General features: G+C 47.6%; 1 protein-coding gene across 1 annotated transcript in view; it reads left to right on the top strand.

Annotated features, from left to right (window-relative positions):
* LOC135819841 (sushi, von Willebrand factor type A, EGF and pentraxin domain-containing protein 1-like) overlaps window positions 1-23478 on the top strand; it is a 278765-nt gene that overhangs the window by 42205 nt on the left and 213082 nt on the right. The window contains exons 9-11 of the mRNA XM_065333124.1: window positions 3981-4157; window positions 10703-10870; window positions 11871-12101. Coding sequence (XP_065189196.1) covers window positions 3981-4157; window positions 10703-10870; window positions 11871-12101 — 576 coding nt within the window. The remainder of the gene's footprint in view (window positions 1-3980; window positions 4158-10702; window positions 10871-11870; window positions 12102-23478) is intronic.

The following is a 23478-nucleotide window of genomic DNA, read 5'->3' as shown; positions in this document are numbered from 1 at the left end:
GAGGTTCAGAAGTGGCTGGATAGTGATTTCCTCGTTCCCCATGATCGGGAACTTCATGGTGACCCTGTGGCTGTTCTACCCTTGCTGGCTCAAGTACAGGAGCACAAGGGCACCACACCGGTCAGACCGTGTCTGGACTATCGTCTCCTGAACCGCCGTCTTACTTCGCAGCCTGGTCGCGATGCTCCTGTGTGTGAGGAGGCCCTCCGACGCTGGCGAGGTGATGGCCGCCCTGAAGAGTACTGTTTGCTTGATATCCGCAAGGCGTATCTACAAGTTCGTGTCGCTCCGGACTTGCTGAAGTTCCAGACAGTGATGTGGAACGGCCGTGTCTACACTATGACTCGGATGGGTTTTGGCCTCAATGTCGCCCCGAAGCTGCTGACGATGATTGTCCAATGGGTCACGCGCGACTTTGCAGGCGTCGATAGTTACATCGACGATATCCGCACGCCCATTGCATGCCGTGATGCACTCGCTACTCGTTTAGCCGAATTTGGTCTCCCGACGAAACCTGCCGAGCCACTCATCACTGCTCGTGTTCTTGGTCTGCAGCTCGCTCAGGACGACGATGGCATCGTTAACTGGTCGCGCCGCGCTGGTGTCGATCTACAGCTGCCTCGGCCTGCTACCAAGCGCTCGTTATTTAGCTGGTGTGGTCGTTTGACGGGCCATGTTCCTATCTGTAACTGGCTCCGTCCCGCTTGCAGCTTCATCAAGCGCCTGATTGGTGCGAGCACCGCCTGGGACGACCCGGTCCCCGATAATGTCTTGCGGCTCTGCACGGAGGTTGAAACCAAGCTGCAACAGCATGGTGACCCTGCACGTGGTCGGTGGTGGACGAGCCCTGACGGTGGTTCTGACTGTGCTGTGTATGTCGATGCATCTGATGTTGGCCTGGGTGTAGTCGACAAGCGACATATCAATGTCGTTGAGCTGGAGGCTGCAATCAAGGGCCTTTCTCTCGCCGTGGCCTGGAAATTCTCTTCTGTCCGTCTGGTCACCGACTCGAAAACATCAGCTGCCTGGCTCCGTGATGTCGTCAACAATGTGCGCCGTGTGAAGACAAGCGGCCTGTATGATGTCCTGGTTCAACGCCGCCTGCAGATCATTGCTGACCTTATTGTCAGCGCACAGCTCAGTGTCACCATCGAGTGGGTAGCATCTGCCGCCAACCCTGCTGACGTCCTGACTCGAGTCCCTGCTACGTGGATCCAGCTGAGTAAGAAGTTGACCGCTACTGCGTTAGTGCTGCCGTGACCACTCCGGTTGCCACCATTGTTGGTCCTGTGCTGTTGACTGACATTACTTCTGCTCAGAGTACTGACCAACTGATTCAGACTGTGATCACTCAACTCGAGCAGGATCTGCCTGTTGCTCGTGAGTACAGCAAGGTGAGACCCCAGTTAGTGGTCTGTGATGGTGTTCTGTTTCGCAGTGTGAAGTTGCCTGTTGACGGCCTTGTGCTAGTGCCTGTCATTCCAGTCTCGGTTATCTCTTCTGTGCTGTCTGCCGCTCATGTCAATTCTGGCCATGGTTCGTGGTCCACGATGTATAGCTTGCTGCGCTGTCGCTGCTTCTTCCCTGGCATGGGTAGTGCATGCGAGGAGTTTGTTGCTAATTGCGCTGATTGCCGTGCTGCCAGTCCTCTGCGGGGACCTGCTGCTGCTGCCTCTCGACCCGATATCCCCGGTCATCCGTGGGGCGAGGTCACTATCGACACTCTTGAACTTGGTCTCGACAAGAGTGCGACTCATCATTGTGTCTTGGTTTGCGTCGACTCATTTACGAAGTGGGTTGAAGTCATCCCTCTGCGTCGTCATGATGCCGTGTCTGTTGCCGCTGCTTTCGCTGGTGTATGCAAGCTCTGGGGTGCCCCCGACATTGTCCGCATGGATAACGGCACGGAATTTCATAATGCCATTGTGGAGTCGTTGTTCAGTCTCATGGGTGTCCGTGTGCGTACCGGTGCTGTTCGACACCCTCAATCGCAGGGCTCTGCTGAGCGTGCCAATCGTACTCTGCTCGGCCTCATCCGGAAAGTCCTCGATGGCTCTTCGGACTGGAGGGGTGAATTGGATATGCTCCTGTTTTTCTATCGCAATCGACCTCACAGTGCCACTCGCCTGTCGCCGATGGAAGCCATAGTGGGCTGGAAACCCCCTCACTTCATTATTGCCGACACCGCTGAAGCGTGTAGCCTCAGTGACTGGGCCACGAAACATGCAAAGCGGTCTGCTCGGATTCGTGATCTGATCGATGCTGAGCTCTCGGCGAGCGACTTCGTCGAAGAAGAGTCACACTGTCCCTATGCTGTTGGTGATCACGTGATGTTGCAGCGCCCAGATCGCCATCAGAAGCGCCTTGCACCCTATGAGCGTGGTTGGAAAGTGAAAGCAATCGTAAGTCCAATGACTGTGGTGATTGAAAAGCCAGGTTCGGACAACCGCCGAGTGTCCGAGAAGGTTATCAACATTGCCTTGTTGAAGAAGGATCTTCCCGATGCTGCTGATGTAGCTGCCACAGAGGCTAGCCTGAATAGTGACGAGGAAGATGACAATGGTATTGGTGTCACCATTGATGTTGCTCCAACTGGCGGATATGCGCTACGACCTCGTGGCCAGCTCCAGGCGCCAGCACGTTACCGTGTGTGAGTATGACTATGGTATCAGGGGGAGAGGTGAAGTAGAATAGTTCGCCTCTCTCTCTCCACAAGTATTTGATACCATACTGCACGTTTATTTATTGCTTCAAGTTATAGATTTTGAACTTGTACGTCGTGTTCTTCGTTTTGAGACTTTGCTTACCGTTCTGTTCTGTTATCCATACTCTGCATTCTCCGCGCCTGCTCTGTTCCTTTCTTCTCTTGCTATTATCATGTTTCCTTTCTTCTCTGACTCACTGACTGTCAACTTGTCTAGTTTTCGAATTGTTTCATTGTCCGCCAGATCGCAGAGATCGTTTCCTGCATCGTAGCTCACGGTTACTTTTCGAACACATTTTTGCGTAGGCATTTTCACGAGTTATGTTGACGTCATGCGCTTTCAGCTACGCGTCATTATTGTGAGCATGCGCATTGCTTTTGCCTTCTGCCTTATTTGCATGCTGCGCTTGCTGCAAAGGTTAGCGTCCCCACGCTTGCTGGCCGAAGCCCCATTGACCGCGCCGCGTGCGTACTCGCACACGTCAGCCGGGCTTCTCCACGTCGCCTTGCCCCGCCCCCGCCGGTTCCGTGGAGTTCCGGTTTTATTTCTCCTTGTTGATTAGCTCTCCCAAGATTGAGTTGTTGTTTTCTATATCCTTAATACCTAATTAATTCAATTCCAAGTATCAGTCCTTTTATTTACACTACTGTCGGAGTCCGCCGTTGAGAGTGCGGTGTGCATGTGCGGAGTAGTAGTGGTGAATAATTGTTGTGCGTGCGTTACACAACAACCGCTTCACTTAGCGCATCTCACTGCATAAGATTGCAACCACTGTGCTCTTTACACACTATTTCATGGAATTCAGCCTTCAGTTGAGTTTCCACAGGCTCGAGAAACATGTGATCAGCACCTCTGTCCAGGCCATAATTTAACCAGAATTAGATGGCGACCTGGGGCAGTGACGATCATGGACTTTTAAAAAAAAGGGTTGGGAAACCCTCGGTCATTAGAAACGCTGTACCCCTGTGTTGCACGTCAGCGTTTTGCACAAAACTTCGATAATAGATGAAGGGCTTTTGGAGATTCACTTGCAGCACAGTTGTATACTCACCTTGGATTCACAGTTTGCTCATTGGCAACTGGCATCAAAGGAATTCATCCCTTGTTAGTTGAACTTCCCAGTTTGATCAATCTGAAATCGATTTGCACACATACTTTGATTTTCTCTAACATTCCTCCTAAAACAGAAGACGCGTGATGTAACCGAATATTCTGGAATTACCAAGCTTGTACCAGTGACTGTATAATGTGTGTTGTTTGGATATGTTTTCATAGAAATTCAATGTCCTGCAGATCCAATGTCTCCTGTAAATGGCGCCGTGTCCGCTGGTGGTCAAAATGTTTTCACGATCAGAACATACTCGTGCAATACCGGATATCAACTATCCGGAGCAACAACAACTGTGTGTCAAACAACTGGATCATGGTCTGGGACACCACCAACATGCATTCGTCAGTATTTCTTCCTTTTTTCATTAATTCTCATACTAGATGTTTATACAAATGTGAGCTCAAATTGAGGGCCTGTAGATTGTACATCCAAAAAACAGTTGGTGGTAGGGAGAGAGTAAAAGTCAGATCCACAACGTACCTTTCTAATTTCTAGTGTACCGTACGTTCGCTCGAGAACAACCCCAGCCAAAGCCGCGGGGGGGGCTCTGACGAAGGAACCACCGACAGCAGGAGCAAAGGTGGCGCCACAAGCCGGCCCGATGAGCCACCACGCCCACCCTCCTCCACCACCGCCACCAGCGACGGCGGAGCAAGCACAGTCTGTGAGCCAGGATCCTCAGGTTGTGTAGGTAACGGTTGTTTTCTAGGTCGCCCTCGCTTCGGTCTTTGTTGTTGTGCGCAAGGTGGAAGTATGTGACGTGGTGTGTGTTGTTTGATGCGTGCGTTCAGGTGCTGAACAGTCCTACCAACATACCGACTAGCGCATTGTTGGCATTCAAAGTTGTAAATAAGATGATTAAGGTGAAGGGCTGATAGGACATCCTTCCGCACCGTAAACACACGCATCGTCGTAAAAACTGGCACAAAGTGTACTGCATAGTATGTTCGACGAACAACGGACTTGACTGCACTACAAACTTTAGTCGACTCCTGTCCTTTCCAAGGCAAACACAAATAGAGGGGACAACAAGCAGGACCAAACAAAGGAGCCTCAGTAGTTTGTTCGACTTTCAACGCCTTAGTAGTTTGTTCGACTTTCAACAACTTCTACAACAAAAACTCAGGGTACCCGTTGTTAACGAAAACTGACCTGAGAAAGTCAAGCTCTTCCTGCAGCTTACAGGGCGAACAAATACGCTTTGCACGGTCTACAAGGTTACGCAGTAAGTTTACGTTATATTGAGATGAACAATAGTGAGGTTTTGCATTCCGAATTTCGGCTCGGCGTTCTTCGGGCATTTGTCGAACATCAAAATGTCGAATTTTCGCACCAACGTTTGTTTTGCAAGTCGAAAATGATGTGTTTTCATTTCGTGAGCCCCAGCATCAGCAATGTTCTGTCCCGTGCTCCTTTTCTTGCTGATTCCGACGAATTTTGATCGCCCAAAGAGTCGAGGGCCAAACCTGCCTCCTCAGTCGCCTCAGAAAACCAACTCCATGGCCAAGTCAAATTTTATGCGTATCGCCATAGTCTTTTCAGCCACACAGATGACGGTGAGGACACTCCAGGCGAAAGAGAATAGACAGGCAGTGGAGAGGAGCAATCAGAGGTAGCTGACGATGCTGATGTCGCCAAAGACGCCTGCGAAGCCATGCCGAGATAAGAAACATCTTTGAATAAATCACGCGCTAGCGCTCTTCAACAAGAAAATTCATTCGAAAAATATGTTCGGCAAAGTGAGCTTTTTCCGAACAATCATGCCGAATCTTCGTGTGCATTTTCGACCTCGCTCCCGCGTGCCGAATCTTTTTGCCGAATTTCGGAATGCAAAACCTCGCTAATAAGAGTCATATACAATGTACTGACCAGTAAACTTCGGCTTACAATAAACGGATTTCAGAATGTCACTACTCGTTTTTTCCACCAGCACATCTAGAAATGACAACTTGTTGGACTGTTCATGCTCACATGTGAAACAAAGGGCAGGGTGAATACCATTTAACACGTCAAGAAACTCGTTACTACGCTCCTCATTATCAAAATATGTGAATGAGTCGTCCACGAAACGTACATAAAGGTCAGGCCACAACGAGTCATCAATCTTCGACTCCAAGTAACCGACAAACACGTTTGCCAATACTGAACCAAGGAGCGAACTCATCGCGACACCATTGACTTGTTTGTACATGACATTGTGGAACGAAAACTCAACCCTAGTTGTGACCAGCAATCAATGTCATCATTACGGTACAAAGCATCCATGCAGATGTCAACAGTTTCTTCAATCGGCACATTAGTAAATAAACTGACGACGTCCAATGAACACATGTCTGCGTTGGGTGGTACAGGCTTGTTGCGAAGCTTTTCGACGAAATCAAAACTGTCTTTAACAGTGCGCGATCATACAAAGACCTAAACTGGGAACAAGACTTGCACACCGTGTCACCTGACCTGGCAATCTCATCCTTTATGAAAACGCACTCGATGTTCAACGTGTGGTTTGCCTTGGCTCGGTGAACACGCTTTTCTACACCGCTAGGACATACACCATTGTCTAAACATCGTCTAAGAAAACCTACATTAAGGGTGACACTACGGTAATGAAAACGTGCTTTCAGCGTTAGATTCAGAATATCTATCTGAGGCTGGGTGTATCTCGATTTAAAATATTTGAACAAACGGCGAGGAGACAACAATTTGATAACCGCAATCAGTAATACAAGCTGGATCGACATTTGTGTACACTGTATTCATGTAATGTAAAACTGTGGAGACAATGTGCAATAACACGATGAAAATGTGAAGAAATTGTGTAGAAAAAAAAGGGATTCAAACAAGTTTACGTACAAAGCTCTTGAGGAATCTTCGTTGTACTAAAGGACACTGAAAACAAAATTGAACTATTATAGAAAATCTAAGTTAGAGAAATAACACTAAGAACAACAGCAGTGAAATTTACAAGTGTGAATTTTAACAATGAAAGCGAGAGCAATAAAGAATGTGTGTACTAACACTGAACTTGCAACTGAAAATGAACAAAGAAGAGAAAGGAAGAAGGAAGGACGAAGTGATAACAAATAACAGCAGTACATTACAACTAGAACATTACCGGCCAAGCTTGTAAGAGGACGCGCAGGGATAGAAAACTCTTATGTCAAAAAATGCATCCTCTTGCATGGACCAGAGGCCCCTCCCCTTGATGTCCAGCCTGGCCTGGGGGTCAGTGTTGGCGGCCCCTGGAAGAGCTTCACCAGCAAGGGGTTGAAGAACAGGCTCCGTCTCCACGGCATTGCACACTCTGCCAAGAAGGCCGGCAATGTAGTCCCGGACATGGTTGTGGCGGATGATGGGGAAGCCTCCACATCTGCATATCATGGCATGGTCGGTGGTGAAAGGCACACCACATAAGCAGGTGTCAGGGATACCAAGAACAGGCCACCCGTAGCGTGCAGCAAGAGCATCCTGGAATGACCGCCTGTCGAGGCTGAAGCCGTATGCAACGATGGGCAGGCACGACAGCAACTATCTTCCAAGGAGCGCAGCTCATGGACGCTGAGGTCTGCACTGATGGTGGCAGTAGTGTCGGACCACAGGGTACGGAGTTTGGCATGGCCCTGGAGCTTAGCATTGCGCACGGCGTCCTCGTCAGTGGCCAGCAGTAGGGACTGGCGCATGATGTTTGCCTGGAGCTCACTGGTGACTGTTACGGATGTGGCGTTCTGAAGTGGAGCGATAGACGTGTAGACATGGGGGTCAGCAAACCAAGACCTCCAAGGCGAGGGGGCAGCGACAGCAGCTGACACAGTGGGGGAGATGGAGGAGCTATGCCTGAAACAGCTGGGATGAACTCCTGGGCGATGACAGACTCCAGAGCTTCAAAGTCAGCAATGTCATCAGGTGTGGTTCGCATAGCATACGTCCACCTATGACGCAGACCGTGTGCAAACGCGGCGAGGGCAGACTGGGGATCAGTCTTTAAAAACTCTGTGGGCACTGTAAGCTGGCCGCACCATTCCTCCAGTCTAGCTGAGAAATGCCGTCGCTGGAACTCCTCTGTGTCGATGGCAGCGCCGAAGTATGGCCGACCCTCTGCAGTGATCTTAATGCCTATGCCGGAAAATGTCTCCTGGGCCTCTGGCGAGCTGGATGGCTTCACCACTAGCCATGTCTTGGCACCAAAAAAATAAATAAATAAAATAATGCAATTAAGAGTATAATAGATGCAGACACGGCCAGACAACAACGAGTTCATGGAATATTTAAGGATGTTTTTGTTATTCAAAATCGATTTTCGTGTTCCGCTCATCAGTGAATAGTATCGGAACTGAGGGTACTGTGTACAAAAAAGAACATTTTATAATAGCATAATTAAAAGTGGAAGACAAAAAAGACATATGGATACGAGTTAAGAGTAACTCTCCATCACTGTAACATGATACTCTATATAGTCAGAAAGTGCAATAACTAGGCACAAAACTGACAGAGTACTGAAACATCCGACGTCCTGACACCTAGCTTCAACACATCTCCGTAGCGCTAACCGACAGCCTTCCAACTTGGAAGGTTCAAGGTTATGGAAAGACCAAAGAGGGGAAGGCAAGGTCGGTTAGCGCTACGGAGATGTGTTGAAGCTAGGTGTCAGGACGTCGAATGTTTCAGTACTCTGTCAGTTTTATGCTTAGTTATTCTGTTGCTTTTCAGGCACAATCTTCCTCAGCCTACTCAAGCTCAACTGATGAGGGGTGAATTCCCCGAAACACCGTGTATTGAGCAGGGAGTGGTGCTTTCTTGCAAGTTTGCGGAGTGGAAGGTGCGACGTGCTCCTCGTGTGCTCCGGATGGCAGTCGTGAGTCAGTCAAGTGTCAAGTTCGGCAAGAAGCGTGTGTTCTTAGTTGGAACAATCAACTTAATAATCCCAGGTTCGATTAAAATACTAAGAACTATCCTTAATATGTAGATGCACCTCTGCTGCGTTTGCATGTTCAATATCTAAGAGACTTAAATACCGACTGATAAAGACTGATATTTCCTTTGTTACTCCCTTCATTGGTTGATGTACTTTACCTGTCGCTGCAAATTCTTTATTATTGTTTTGATGGAGTTCGGATTGAGTTTCTTTCCTTTCTTCCTCTTCCTTCAACTATCTCTTGTCCCTTTGATTTTTAGCATTTTCATTTTCTCACTTTCTTTTTGCTGTCCCACCCATGGAAATATTTCCCGGTGGGTCTGGCTTATCGCCTTCGAAAGAAGTGCCAGGATGGATTCGCTTGGTCCTGATCTTTCCAACGAGCCTAGGACGATGGAAATCCATCAAGGTTGAGTGAACTGAGAATAAATTTTGTTCTTAGCTGTGAGTGCGTACTCCACCAAGAGAGTCAGTGCGCTAGAAAGCCAGTGGATTGGAGAAAGGGGGCTCAGCATGCAAAGGGTTAACAAAAACTTTGAGATGGATTTTTGAAGGACTTGTTTATGCACCAACTCCTGTGAAAGGAGTTGCGATACCTTTCTCGGGATTCCATGGCATGCCATGAAAGAGATACGATGCAAAGAAAACAAATTTTCACAACTTTTCACAACAAATCGAGCGGAAATGATGGTTGTGCTGTGGAAACTTACTCGATGACGACAGCCATGGCGACGGAAACTGATATACCACTTCTCTAAGGGCATAATGCGCTGGTTGGCCTCTCACCTAATGAGCTTGAGAGTTTGAGAGTGATCTAGAGAGCAATTGTGCGGAGCAAAGAGCCCACACAATGAATGAGTGAACAAGCAGCTTTTTCGATCGCACAGCTCAATTAAAAATCTGAACTCAAGTTTTTATTCAACCTGCCCAAAGCCTAGATTCGAATGATGAGTCCCATTCATTCTTTTGAAGTCTGAAGCCCGACGTGAGTCTCTTGGCTAAGGGAAGTCTACAGGATTTGCTAGCCGCTGCCATTCAGTGTTGACAGGAGAATCCATCAGAAATAGAATAAATCTGGCTGTGCCTTTTGTCCTTGTTCCGAGGATCATTCCTGAGACTGGAGGTGAAACAAGCAAAACTTAACACATTTCTACTACTCCCTGGCGGAAACCAGTAACCACCACCGCGGTGGATTCACGCAGCTTGAAAGTCAACTTGAATGGCGCCGATATCACCAAAGTTCAACGAAGTGTGATCAAACAAGGCTAAAAAGAGCTGAAAATTGTGAGCAACCACTCTAGAGAGATGACGACTTGCGTGCAGCAGATGACAGCAGATGACATGTCATATTGAGCGAAAGCGACACAAACTGAACTCTTGGATCGTTCCGCCAACAGTTTCTCTTGTAAAACGCTGTACATCGGCTGAACTGCCTTCGCCCCGTGATTTGCAGTTGATACAAACTGTTCTTGACATGTTCTAAACGTTTTCGTTGTCAATCAAAATCCATCCCGAATGTTTTTTTAACGGGGCAGTAATGATTATACCAATATCAAATGAACCTGTTCTGAAATCTCCGCCTTAATATACCTAATGTGGACGTAGAAAGTGGTAGTACAACCCCTTTGAAAACCCAAATCGCAATTCGTATTGCCCTCTAGCCACTAACTATACTGCAACGAGTTTTGTTGTGCATGGCCTATCCTTGCCTAAACATTGGAATCCGGTTCCTCAAAATTATCCCCTAGGGCAGGTGATACCACTGCTGAAATTGCTGACGCAGTCACCGAACGCCTACAATGTCCCCACCCCATATATAGGACCAACCAGCTTTCATAGAGGGAGACACTGAGAGGGAGAGCGGGGTACACTGATTCTCACATTGGAATTCAGCATAACATCACATGTGGACTGATTGCAGTTAATAGTACATTGTGCGTGAAACGGTTTCTCTGGTGTTATGTTTTTTTTCTCCAGCTATTACATGCCCAGCACCTACAATACCTAATGGAATGGCGACACCGATTGTTGCTAGTGTGCCTCAACAGTATACAATATCCTGCTCCAGTGGATTTAAACTCGTTGGATCAAACCCTGTCACATGTCCAACCACGAATGCCTTCACAACATTTCCCACTTGCCAAGGTATTAGCATATACCAAACCATTGGGGACAAATTATTCCTCACATTTTTTTGTCAGCGACAAAAATACGTTGGACTCAGTAGGCACTCGTTGTCCTATAAACAGCCGGAAGTCCATTAGGGAGTCGAACTCGTGCTCTAGTTGTATTTCAATGACTCTGTCAAACTCATGCGGCCTTCCCTGTAGAAGGTCGAAACATTTCCAGTACTGAATCTGAGTTTGTATCAGTTAGGATCATGCGCCCGCTTCATGCGCCAAACTTTTACTGTGCATATGTACAGGATACTAGTACTAGTTTGGACTGTGCATCGGCACTCAACTAAGTACTATACTTTTAACATCATAGGCAGGAGCAGCTACAAGCACAACAGGAAACATTTTGCTGCGTTGGAGTCTTTCGCTCGCAGAGCTGAAGCCGGGATGAGACCACCACCAGCTAACGTAGTCAGGGGAAATTTTACTAGAACCTGACGGAGTGTGGAGGCCAGCTAGGTCTGGAAAATGGAAGGAAAAATCATCTGCAGACATAGTGCGGGGTCCCATTTCGAAAAACAGTCATATTAAATTTTTAGAAGTTTCCTGGCAAGTAGGAGCTCACAATTTTTTTGAGCTGTTTCTGGTTAAGTTGTGGCTGCTGAAGACAATAAAAGTATCGGCAAGCCTGTATAATTATTATGGCGATTTTCCGCTGCATACGGAAATTGCACATGTACTTGAACCCAGTCGTTCTAGAGTATAGTGGGTTTCTGCATACAGAGTCCGTCAAAAAGCCTTTGACGTTTGAAGAAAAACTTGCTCTAGAGTGTTCTGGACTCATTATGATTGTATTCTTATATTCACTGGATATTTATGGAATATTCTCGTCCTCTGCGGATGATACTATGTCGATAGTCGGCAGTTCCATAGATAGCATATCCAGTTTATAGACAATCTTCTGCTACTTGTGGCTGCAAAATGCACCTACTTTTGTATTTGTCCTCAATTCCTATGCACCTATTCAGCCATTACAAATAAAGAAACAACAACAACAACAACAACAACAACAACAACAACATGCCCTGCACTACCTGTGATTACCAGTGGATATGTCAGCGTGACTGCGGCTAGTTTTACAATTGGGGGTACCGCAAGTGTCTCATGTCTTCCAGGGTATGTAATGACAGGGACAGCCACACTCAATTGTGGTAGTGGTGGTCAGTGGCCTAGTGGTGCTTCTCTTCCTACGTGTACATGTAAGTTATTCAACTTTCTTTTTCAAACAAACCTTGAACCAGTGCTTTACCTTCATCACATTGTTGGTCATGTCTTGAAAAGCTCCTTATTTGGTGTATATATTGTACATAACATATGCATAGTTTTGAGTGCCGGGTATCATGGTCGGCAAGGTGATGTGGTGAACTTGAAACACTAGCTGTAACATAGAACAATATGCACGTGTAAGTGTTAATTCGAACATTTTTTCGGGTTTATGACAAGTATACTCGCGTACTCGTCATTGTTTTGTTGAGTTGGGAAACTCCGCTCTTCTTCCTCGCTCACCGGAGGAATTTATCTAGTCTCCTCGCGCAACAGGGGAGCAGTATTCACTGGACATTAGTGACGGGAAGATGTAACGGGAATCAATGGTACGAGCTGATGAATGAACGCTTTACGAAGGAAAAGACAATTTGCTGTCAGAACTTTCAATGTGCGGGGCCTCACGTCGCCCGTCAAGATGAACTCCTTGTGTCGAGACCTCTCTTTCGATGGCATAGACGTCTGTACCCTTCAATAAACCAAGTTATCTGCAGGGATTGACGAGCAGCGAAACGACTATCGAATTATTTGTTTGTTTTGAGAAAGTAACGTTTCTCCGCGCTCTCCTTCGGGAGAGTGAAACGTTTTTATCAAATGAAGTGAAAGAGGGAATGGAGCGGAGTGTTAGAGCATGCAGACGGCCAGTGTCATTGTGGTGTCGCGACTTGCAGCTGTTCGGCTTGTTGGTCACCCGGAGCTCCATCAACGCGGGCATGGAGCTAATTCGAGTGCGTGGCCGAGGTTGCGCTGACTAGTTGGCGGCGGCTAGCCGAGCTTGACGACTTGTACTACGGCATCAGTAACGGAGTTGCCACCCAACACCTGAAACGTAATGGCTGCAGAATCTTGGAATGTTCGAGTCTGCCTTGTTTGTTCTGCCAATGTGTCATGCAAGTAATGTCTACTCCCTGAATGTTCGGTACGTTTTGCAAATTGTCTGCACATGTGCAAATGGGTTGCCCATCTTGTGTAGCTTTCCACTACGTGGTTTGCGGCTTTAGTTATTATGGTGGGAGATCTGCGCCAAGCCAATGCTGGATTGCTCTGGAGCCTAGACGCTCTGCAGAGCCTGCAAACCATTGCCCATGACAGACTGTAATGGCGAGATATATGCATGAAGATATGTGCATCGTGATATTCCGACAGATCCTGAAACAGTTAAACTCAGCAAATAGCACTATTATTATCACTCAGGCTGCAATATTCATAATTGTAGACATATTCATAAATAACATATCTTCAGTACCCATGAGCTACTTTTTATATATTAAGATAGAATTATAAGAATTATATCATCGTTCTAGCTCAATTGTTTTCCTGTAATAGTCTTGTTTATCATGTTAAACATAAGCGAAGTGAATCATGCTTGTATGGTTGATTCCAACGCATGCATACAAGTAATAATAATAATAATGGACTCAGGTGGATTCTCTTTTGCATATAATAATAACAATAATAATTCAACAGATCAGTTGGGGAAGTGAACTGCCTGAAAAGAGAAAAAACCGCCAAAACCACCAGGATTCGAACCCAGGGACCTTGCTTGTCATGAGCAATGCTCTAACCATTGAGCTATGGGACCGGGCTGAACCTAGAAGGCGCTGACAAGTGTTTCACTCCAAAGGCAGCTCACAACATGTGCCACACAAAATGATGGCACATGGGTCTTTCTCCCTCCCCTGGAGACCATCCACAGTCAGTTTCTGGACCCTACCAGAAGTGAAAGAGAGTAACAAATGTTTGACAGGATTGGGAGAACTTCAAATTCTGGCGGTTTTTTCTCTTTCTCAAACCTTGCAGGTCAGTTTGCTTTGGAGTGTAGATCGACATTCCAAAGCCCCCGCAAAATCTTTTGAGTGGAACCAAGAAATTGGCATACCCTCAAAATTGGCTCAATATTGGCCCGATTTATGAGTCTACAAACGAACCACGGCTCAGCGCACAAGAATAAGATACAAACCAAAGTCCATCAAGCCAGCATTACCTCACCTTACAAGAGTTCTTGGGGCAGCACCACTTAGCCACGCCAGCATCCCAGAACACGAGGGCAATCATCCCTTGGTGCCAAAACTGATCGTCTTGAAAATAGCCAAATTACAAGCGCTGATAAAACAACGATCTACGGCATCAATTAGCAAACACTATACACCGGCAGACAGTAAAATACCAGTCCTCTTCTAGCACCAAGGACATGTGCCCCATCATCATTTTTGGGTTTTCTTCAAATACACAATTTTTAATTTATCCACTCGACCATGCTGAAATACGTCCCAACTCATACCTTCGTAGGAAAGCTCACCCCTCCGCGACGTCTAGTCAGCAATGTCTACTCCAACACCATTCCGAACGCGGCAGAAAAAGTTGTATCTGACAAGGAAAAGCAGCGGTGATCACTTGTCACTCCAAACGACAAGTTTCTCCTTGCGCCACCAACATTTTTCGGTGCAACAGTTGATGCAAAAGTGACTGGATTTTGTGTGTAGTTTTGGGATTCTACTGCAAAAATAAATTATGAAATCACTTGCCTCGTGACGTAGAATATTGCTTTCTGGTGCACGACACAAGGCACATGGTCACGCTTGTTTCTGAGGCGCTATTCGAAACGGGCCATGATGGAGGAGGTAAGATGCATTATATTTCTGGCATGCTCTACTCAGAACATGCGGAAAATATCGTTTTAGCGCTAGCAGTATTGCTTTGGCAAGAACTCTTTGAGATATTTCCCCTTGCAGTAAGAACAGGGATGCCTTTTTTCATACTTACTTCGCTCATCTCGAACATGGTTCAACAGGAACTACGGCTAGTTTACATGCTGATGATCGACATAGATCTGCAACAGCAAGGAATGACAGTGGTCCATGCCATCAAGATCGCTTGGAGTTGACCAGCGCGCGGCCTACAATGATTGCATGTTGTATGTGGCGAGCCCACATGGCAGATTTGTTACGTCATGAACAACATGATTTGACCCTACTCGCCCTAGTCTCTGTGTTGCATGTTGAGGGAAAGTCCCGGCTGGGGAGGCTTACAACACGACACGCCTGCTCTTGAGCTGGACATCAAGATGCACTTGATCCAATCTAGATCAACGGGTGATCCATCTAAGTGCAGGTGCGCTTGATCAAGGTGAGTCAGAACAACTGCTGAACCGTGATTTACGAGACCTGGCATTCTTGTGTCACGAGGCACGTGATTTAATCATTCCTCTTGCAGTAAAATCCAAAAACTACATGCAAAAATCCAGTCACCTTTGCATCAACTGTTGCACCGAAAAACGTTTGAGTCTCAAGGAGAAGCTTGTTGTTTTGAGTGACAAGTGATCACCGCTGCTTTTCCTTGTTAGAGTCAACAATACACTTTGTTCTGCAGCGTTGGGAGTGGTGCTGGAGTACACATTGTTGACTAGATGTCGCGGAGGCGCGAGTTTTTCTGCGCAGGCATGAGTTTGGACGTATAAAAAAAATTCAAAATGGTCGAGTGGAAAAATTCAAAATTGTTTATTTCAAGAAAACCCGAAAAGGACGATGGGGGACATATCCTTAGTGCTAGAAGAGATGTTCTGCTATCTGCCGGTGTATAGTGTTTGCTAGTTGAGGACGTAGCTCTCTGTTTTATTAGAGCTTGTAATTTGGCTATTTTTAAGACGATCATTTATTTATATATTCTTGTTTTACTAGCGACGCCTTTTTACAGGGAACCCTAGGAACATTTGATAGATGCGCGAAATTCAGCTGGTGACCTAGGCGCACGTTAAGCCAGCGGCAGTGCATTCCACCTATCAGCACCTAAGTAAGATAGTGCAATGAAACCAAATCGGGTGTTAGCATGGGATGGTGGCTGCAGTGTGGGGACCATTTGCTCGCAAGTTAAAGCGATCACACAAAAGGGAGCTAGCCAGTCCATTCAGGCAGCGATAAACAAGTACAAAAGTTTTATAGTTAAGGCGTTGCTTGAGGGTATATAAGTTTTTGTGGCTGTATAGATCAATGGGGGTCATCCTATCCAAGACAAGTATTCTTTTTAGTGCCACACGGCTGGCAGTGAGAAGCTTGGTACATATATATAGTGCTAGTGGCAAACAATGAATGTACACGGTGCTCCGAACTCTCATTTGTGGCGTCAAGGGGTGATTGCCCTGGTCGTCTGGGATGCGGGCGTGGCTAAGCGGTGCTGCCCCAAGAACTCTTCTAAGGTAATGTTGGCTTGATGGTGATTTGTTCGTAGCTTGTTCTTGTACGCTGTACCGTGGCTTGTTTGTAGGTCTATAAACCGTCCCAATATTGGACCAATATTGAGGGTAGGCCAATTTCATGGTTCCCTTCAAAAGATTTTGCGCAGGCTTTGGAGTGTCGATCTACACCCCAAAGCAAACCTACCCGCAAAATTTCAGAGGAACACAAATGTTCTGGTTTTCTCAGACAAGCTCTCTTAAGGAGATTTAACAATGACGTGTCAAAGGCAACATGACGTATGAATACAACTTTTGAATCGCTTGAATCTCAGAAGTTCGGGACAGTTTAATCCTAGTTCTACATCGAGGATGAGCCCCAAATTTACGGAAGTAGTGCATGGTCTTGATGCCAAACTGGAGCACCACAGGGACACTGATGGCGAGGTTTTTTTAATTTTTTAATTTTATTTTTTACAAAGACCACTTAATGCCAAACATGAGATGCAGCTAGGGAAAGCACAAACAACCTGAATCGTGGCAGTGGTGGTGAGGTTTAGGGAGCTCCGCCGACCTAGGGTCTTGACTTCATAGCCACCTACACGCACCAATAGTAGGTGGGGGAGGGACAGCGAGAGAGAGAGAGAGAGCGGGAGAGAGCGAGCGACAGAGAGAGAGAGTGAGAGAGAGAGCGACAGAGAGAGAGAACGAGAGCGAGAGCGAGAGTGAGAGAGAGAGAGAGAGAGAGATATAAAGAGAGAGGTAGAGAGAGGTTGCGAAAATGTTAAAGTAAAATAAAAGGAACAGTGAGAATATGATATGATTGGACAGGTGACTGCAGCCTCAGCTATTTGGCCAGCAAAGTCATAATTGTTACAGTAGGCCAGCTATTACATGAACAAGGGAGCTACTGTGCCGCAACATAGAGCGAGGGAGAGTATATATGTAGGACTCAGTATAGAGTCCATGCTCTATATGATGTCCAGCACCCTATATAGAGTCCATTGGTCCAAAATCCACTATACAGAGTCCAGGAGTCCACTCAGTTTTGATCAGCTTCATCCTGCTGCGCAATCCCCTATAAGGAGTACACTTTTTCTACAAGTCCCCTATTCACCGTCCAGGAGTCCACGCCTGTGTGTTGTGCCCGAAAGACAACAAACACATTTTCAGTTTTGCTTGCCTCGTGGCAGCGCATTCCTTTCTTCACTTCAGCCATGGCTGCCAGTTCTGCTGTGCAGTTGCTGACAGTAATCTGTCTCGAGGTAACCAAGGAGGATAAGGAGACTCACTTCCTTCGAATTTCCTCGAATTCTCCAACCTCAAGGAATAATTGTTTTGATAAAATCTTAGTCGAAGGTTCAAATATTCAGGGGCGGGCGAAGTCCGGCCGCTGCATACCGCGCGGGCAACTCTAGCTCTGGAATTGAATGCATAAACTTTGCACGGTGTTGCAGAAAACAACAAGACTTTGCACAGTAGACCATAGTAGACGCTATTCTGACTCAAGTCTGAGCGCCTGTGCTGTGTATTTACTACATGTGTAATGGGTAGCCGAGTGGTAGGCGCGGTGAAATCAACAAGAATTACTTTTATTCTACTTCTTTCAGGTACACACCTGAGATATAATTATTAGTGAAAGAAGAAGCGGCAAAATAACTGACTTTCTCCCCGGTGCACACCTGGAGGTTGAATAGCTCGTTATTATCAAAATCTCATCTTCATCAAAACAGAAATGCGCAGCCGCTTTTATGCAGCAGACGCCGTACGCTTATATACGGAGATACACTAACTATACATCAGGCAAAGCTCCGTATTAGTTCCGTACTACTTCCGTATTGGTCGGGCAGGGATACTACACCCTCCCTTCCTACAGATAATCACGCCCTCGTGATTTTCAAAAAATTAGGGAAGAGTTATGAACACAGCATCAACCGGAAGATGGCAAATTATATCGGAAATGATAACGTTTAGAGTAGACAGAAGAAATGAACTGATAACAAATCATAAAGTAGAAGTAAAAGCACACCAGGTTCACACCATTTCACGGGGTCAAAAGGGGAAAGAACTGTCCTCCAAATAGGACCTGAAAAACTACAGCACTCTTGCTGCACAACGCTGGCACAACCCGCCAGGAACATCGCAGTTCAAAAAACCTAACTGAATACACTATAACTATAAGGGGCGTTGTCACACACATTGTCCCACGTTAGCTGAGTAAGCCGTGGCTCACCATGATCAGACGTCTACCAAACTAAACTGGATTCCCACACTCGCATAAAGGAAGACTGAAGAGAAAAGGGAGACTGAAGGAAGACAGGAAAGAAAATGCCATACCTGGAATCAGCGTTAGTAACCACCGCGGCGGCTGGAGCTACGGCGGCGGGCAAGCCAGGTTTTATCTTCATCTTGGTTGAGCCGGTCACTCAGAGCGGCTAGCTCGGCGTCAGACAAATGACCTGATTGACCTCCTTCCTCGTCTTGAATCGTGGTCTTCACATTGTCGATAGCATCGCTTTGCGCGACGTAAAGAGTGATGGTCTAGCCAGGAATAGTGTTGACGAAAATCTGCATCCCACCGACGAAGTACCAAGTGAAGAGTGGGCTCCTGCTTCCGACTGCGTGCCGGCGAAAATCAATCGCTGCTGGTCTTGGGGAATACCCTCCTTGTCTTGGGCAGCAGCCTGCCTGTCGTCGTCCTCATCAGCTTTGCCATCACCACCGGTAGTATACGTGTAGGTGGCGCGTCGCTTGGAATCGCCATCGGAGTCTCCAGTGAGTGCCGTGCGGAGAGAAGGGTGGTCCACGCTAGCACCCTGACTGTGCTGCAAGCTAATAAGTATGGCCAAGCCCAGGACGGCGAGAAACATGATTCTCATCTTGATTCGCCGCAGGGAGCTGCAGCGGGTTGAGCCATGGAGGTCTGGGGTCGAATCACGTTGTTTTAATTAAACTTACACCGCTGCCACCAATGTAATGGGTAGCCGAGTGGTAGGATTTAAGCTCCAGTCTCTCCGGAGGCGTGGGTTCGAATCCCACCGCTGCCACCAATGTAATGGGTAGCCGAGTGGTAGGCGCGGTGAAATCAACAAGAATTACTTTTATTCTACTTCTTTCAGGTACACACCTGAGATATAATTATTAGTGAAAGAAGAAGCGGCAAAATAACTGACTTTCTCTCCGGTGCACACCTGGAGGTTGAATAGCTCGTTATTATCAAAATTTCATCTTCATCAAAACAGAAATGCGCAGCCGCTTTTATGCAGCAGACGCCGTACGCTTCTATACGGAGATACACTAACTATACATCAGGCAAAGCTCCGTATTAGTTCCGTACTACTTCCGTATTGGTCGGGCAGGGATACTACACATGTACACTTTTTGTTGAATAGTAGAATAATCGGTCATTTGCTTGAGTGGTGTTCGCTAGATTATTCTATCGTTAGATTTAAAGTTCGTTACATCACTACCTCTGTTTTTCTTTTCTTTCTTTCTTGTTTTGAATTGTATGTTTAGCTCATTGGATTGCTTTGTATTCTGTATATCGTTATCGTTATCTTTTCCACTAGCCTTCTCGCTTAGGATGAGCTTCTTTTTTATGGCAACATAATCGAAGGCTGAAGTATAATCGTGCTGTTGGTGACATATGCATTGCTTCGTGTGTGCTTAGTTGCTAGAGCAGGAACAGCTTTGTGTGGTTTGTTGATGTGGAGGCATGAGGTCAGGCCTTGTTACAGACTACCGCAATGGTACATGCTGCTTGTGCGATGATTGCATTGTGCCCCCTTAGTGATTTCTATTATTAGGGCGTTGGAACGTGATCTAAACTGCCAAGTGTGCCTGTGCACTAGGAAGTTGCATTGCAATGTCAACATTGCAATACATTTAGGTAGGTGGAAGCACCTTGTCTGCCATCTGTGTGATGACCTCGGACAAGTGACTTGCCTGCTTTGTTATGTTCTGTTTGCACCATTTTGCATGATCTCCGATCTCTGCTCGCCCTATGCATTATGGTTTTCACCTATCATCTTATTGTATTATCCTACTAATGTTCTGCTTCATGATAGAAAATCAGTCAGTAGAAACCCAGTGGTACGGTTGTTGGTTGTGAGAAAGAAGACGTCTCTCCTGGAACTGTGTGGTGGACGAGAGGTACATGAGTTTTGCATGGTCTCTAACAGCGTGGTGACGAAACCCGGGAACCAGTTTTAGGAGAGATGTCAAAAGCTCAGGGATACTTACGCCCGTATCGCGGGAGTGAGGATGACTTCAAGACATTTTTGGGGCACATTTGAAGTGCTCGCGACGATCAAGGAATGGGATTCCGACGAGAAGAAAATGCCGCAGCTACCGCTGTTTCTGGAGAAGGATGCTTTCCTTTTCTTCAACAGGATGTCCACGGACGACAGGAAGAGCTCCGCAGCAGTGAAGAAGAAGATGCAGGAGGCGTTCTGTGTCACACGAGCGCAAGCTTTCAGCTTGCTGACAAGTCGGACGTTGAAGATGGACGAGTCGCCCCACGCATTTGTTGCGGACCTGCAGCGTCTGGGCAAACTAGCTTGACAAGAGTCCAGTGATAAGGACGACAACAGTGTCATTCCGTCTTCTTGGTCTTGCCAAATTCGTCTGTCAATGGGAGGAAAGGCGCTCACGGTGAGTGGGTGCTTAGAACTAGTCCGAGCCCTCAAGTTTAGTGACGACGGTCGATCTAGCAGTGCGGAGTATGGAACTGGAAGTGAGGCTGCGCTTGGCCCTGCTTCGAGTTCGAAACCGACGAAGAATATGATATGGCTCCGGTGCAAGGAGCAAGGCCACATGAAACGTGATTGCCCGCAAGCAACCTGGACAATCGTCTAGCTTGAGTCGCGCACGCGGAAGTACGTGCTTCTTTTGTGACAAGAGTGGACACCGTAAGGCTGATTGTCCTGAACGGAAGGCCTGGCAGGCCACACAGTCAAGTAAAGGCACTGCCGCGGCTGCTGCCGAGATCGACGATGTCGCGCTCTGTTCTGTTGCTGTACCAGCGCTGACTGCAGGTGCCAGGCTTCCTTTTTATGCTGATGTCTGGAAGAGGGGCAGTCGGGACAGTTCGCAACGAAAGGTGGCGGTCATTGACACTGGAGCCACAAGAACGCTGATGACCAAGCAATGTGCTATGGATGGTGTACTGCAGTTGGCTGAGTCTGGCAGTCACATCTTTGCCCTAGATGGCCAGCCACTGGGCATCATTGGCAAGGCCGGCGTGTGTGTAGGACGACTGGACGAGTCAACCCCAGTTGCCATGCCGGACACAGAGGTTGAGGTGTTGGTGGTGGAGGACCTGTCCGTGGTACGTGCCAATTTGCTCATTGCATCGCACGTCGTAAGCCGGTGCAGGGTCTACGTCTCAGCTATGGTGATGACGGCGAGGTGGAGCGAGTGAGGTTTGACACTGATGCGTGTGCTGCGTCCGCCGTGCATACCAAGCCTGTAGCCAAGTGCCAGGAAGCGAATCCGTCGCGGCATGTTCGGGTCACCCAAGATGGCGACAACGTGATGTTGTGTGTAGACAGCGGCGAGGTGCGTTGGTGCAATGACACGAAGCGTTGGGTGCTGAAGTGGGTAAGGAAAAATGGAAAGGCCCCACAGCACCCAGTCGGCCACGGCATCGGGCAATACCCACGGGAATTGCTGACTGCAGAGCAAGAGCAGCTATTCTGCCACGAGGTAGACACCTGGGTGGAAAATGGCTGGCTCGTCGAGCACGATGAAGCCGTACACGGAGCAATCGCCGGCGTGTTGCCACTGCTCGCGCGTACTCAGGAGCATGAGGCCAGTACGCCAGTTCGGCCATGTTTAGATTATCGTGGCGTGAACAAGCTGATTCAATCGCAACCGGGCTACGAGGCTCCCGTCTGTGCGGAGAAGATCAGGAAATGGCGGCAGACTAGCGGTGGTGAGTGGAAGATGCTCGATATCGAGAAGGCCTACCTTCAGGTACACGTCAGCCCAGAGCTTGCACGATATCAAGCTGTGCTGTGGAAGGAGAAAGTCTATCTCATGATGAGAATGGGCTTCGGCCTAGCGATTGCGCCTAAGATCATGCACATGATTGTGCAGTGGGTGACCTGCAACAAACCACCCGGTTGACAACTATGTCGACGATATCCGCACCCCGGCTGGAGAAACGGAGCAGGTAGCCGCTGCGTTGGCTGCATATGGTCTGCCAACAAAGCCAACTGAGCCACTGACGAAATCCCGTGTGCTTCGCATGCAGCTCAGGAACGATGACGACAACGACTGCAGGACCCAATGGACTAGAAGGGACATCGACCTGGAGCCACCGCCCAAGCTGACCAAACGTAGCTTGTTCGCATGGTGTGGGCGACTAATAGGCTACTACCCTGTATGCTCTTGGCTACGACCTGCGTGCAGCTATCTCAAGCGGTTGGCCAGTCCAGAGGGAAGCGCGTGGGGCGATCCGGTATCCCAAGCTGCAGTGCAATGCTGTGCCAACTTGTGTATGAAGCTTGCTGAGGACGACCCAGTCCATGGCTGCTGGGATGTGGTGGCGAACGACGACTCGGTCTGGACTGTCTGGTGTGACAGGTCCGACCTCGAAACCAGTGTTGTCCTGGAGCTGCACAATGAAGTCATAGAGGACGAGTGCTGCCTGCGGACAAAGCAGGCCAAGCGTCATGTCAACGTGGCTGAACCCGACTCAGCAATCAAGGGCCTGAGTCTCGTAGCCAAGTGGAAGGCTAAGCTTGTGAAGCTGGTGACCGACTCAAAAACAGTGGCAGGGTGGCTGACCCAAGTTGTCGATGGCACACGGCATGTGCGATCTGGTGGCCTGTATGAAGTTCACGTGCAACGCCGACTGCAAATCGTTCGTAGTAACCCAGTGCTACGGTTGTTGGTTGTGAGAAAGAAGATGTCTCTCCTGGAACTGTTTGGTGGACGAGAGGTACATGAGTTTTGCATGTTCTCTAACAAGGCTATATACCTGCTTTATGCAGGCTGATGCCAACGCGAACAAGCAACATAGTAATAATACTACAAGTAATACATCACTACCGCTGCTGCACTTTCAAATTGGTTGACTGGATTCAAGGCGTGAAGAAGAGATGTGTGAAAGCGTTGATAAATTCCACTTGTTTTCTCTA

This window comes from Sycon ciliatum, chromosome 6, assembly GCF_964019385.1.
Source record: "Sycon ciliatum chromosome 6, ocSycCili1.1, whole genome shotgun sequence".
Taxonomy (NCBI): domain Eukaryota; kingdom Metazoa; phylum Porifera; class Calcarea; order Leucosolenida; family Sycettidae; genus Sycon; species Sycon ciliatum.
Note: the sequence above shows the minus strand (reverse complement) of the source record. Positions and strands in the feature narration are given on the sequence as shown.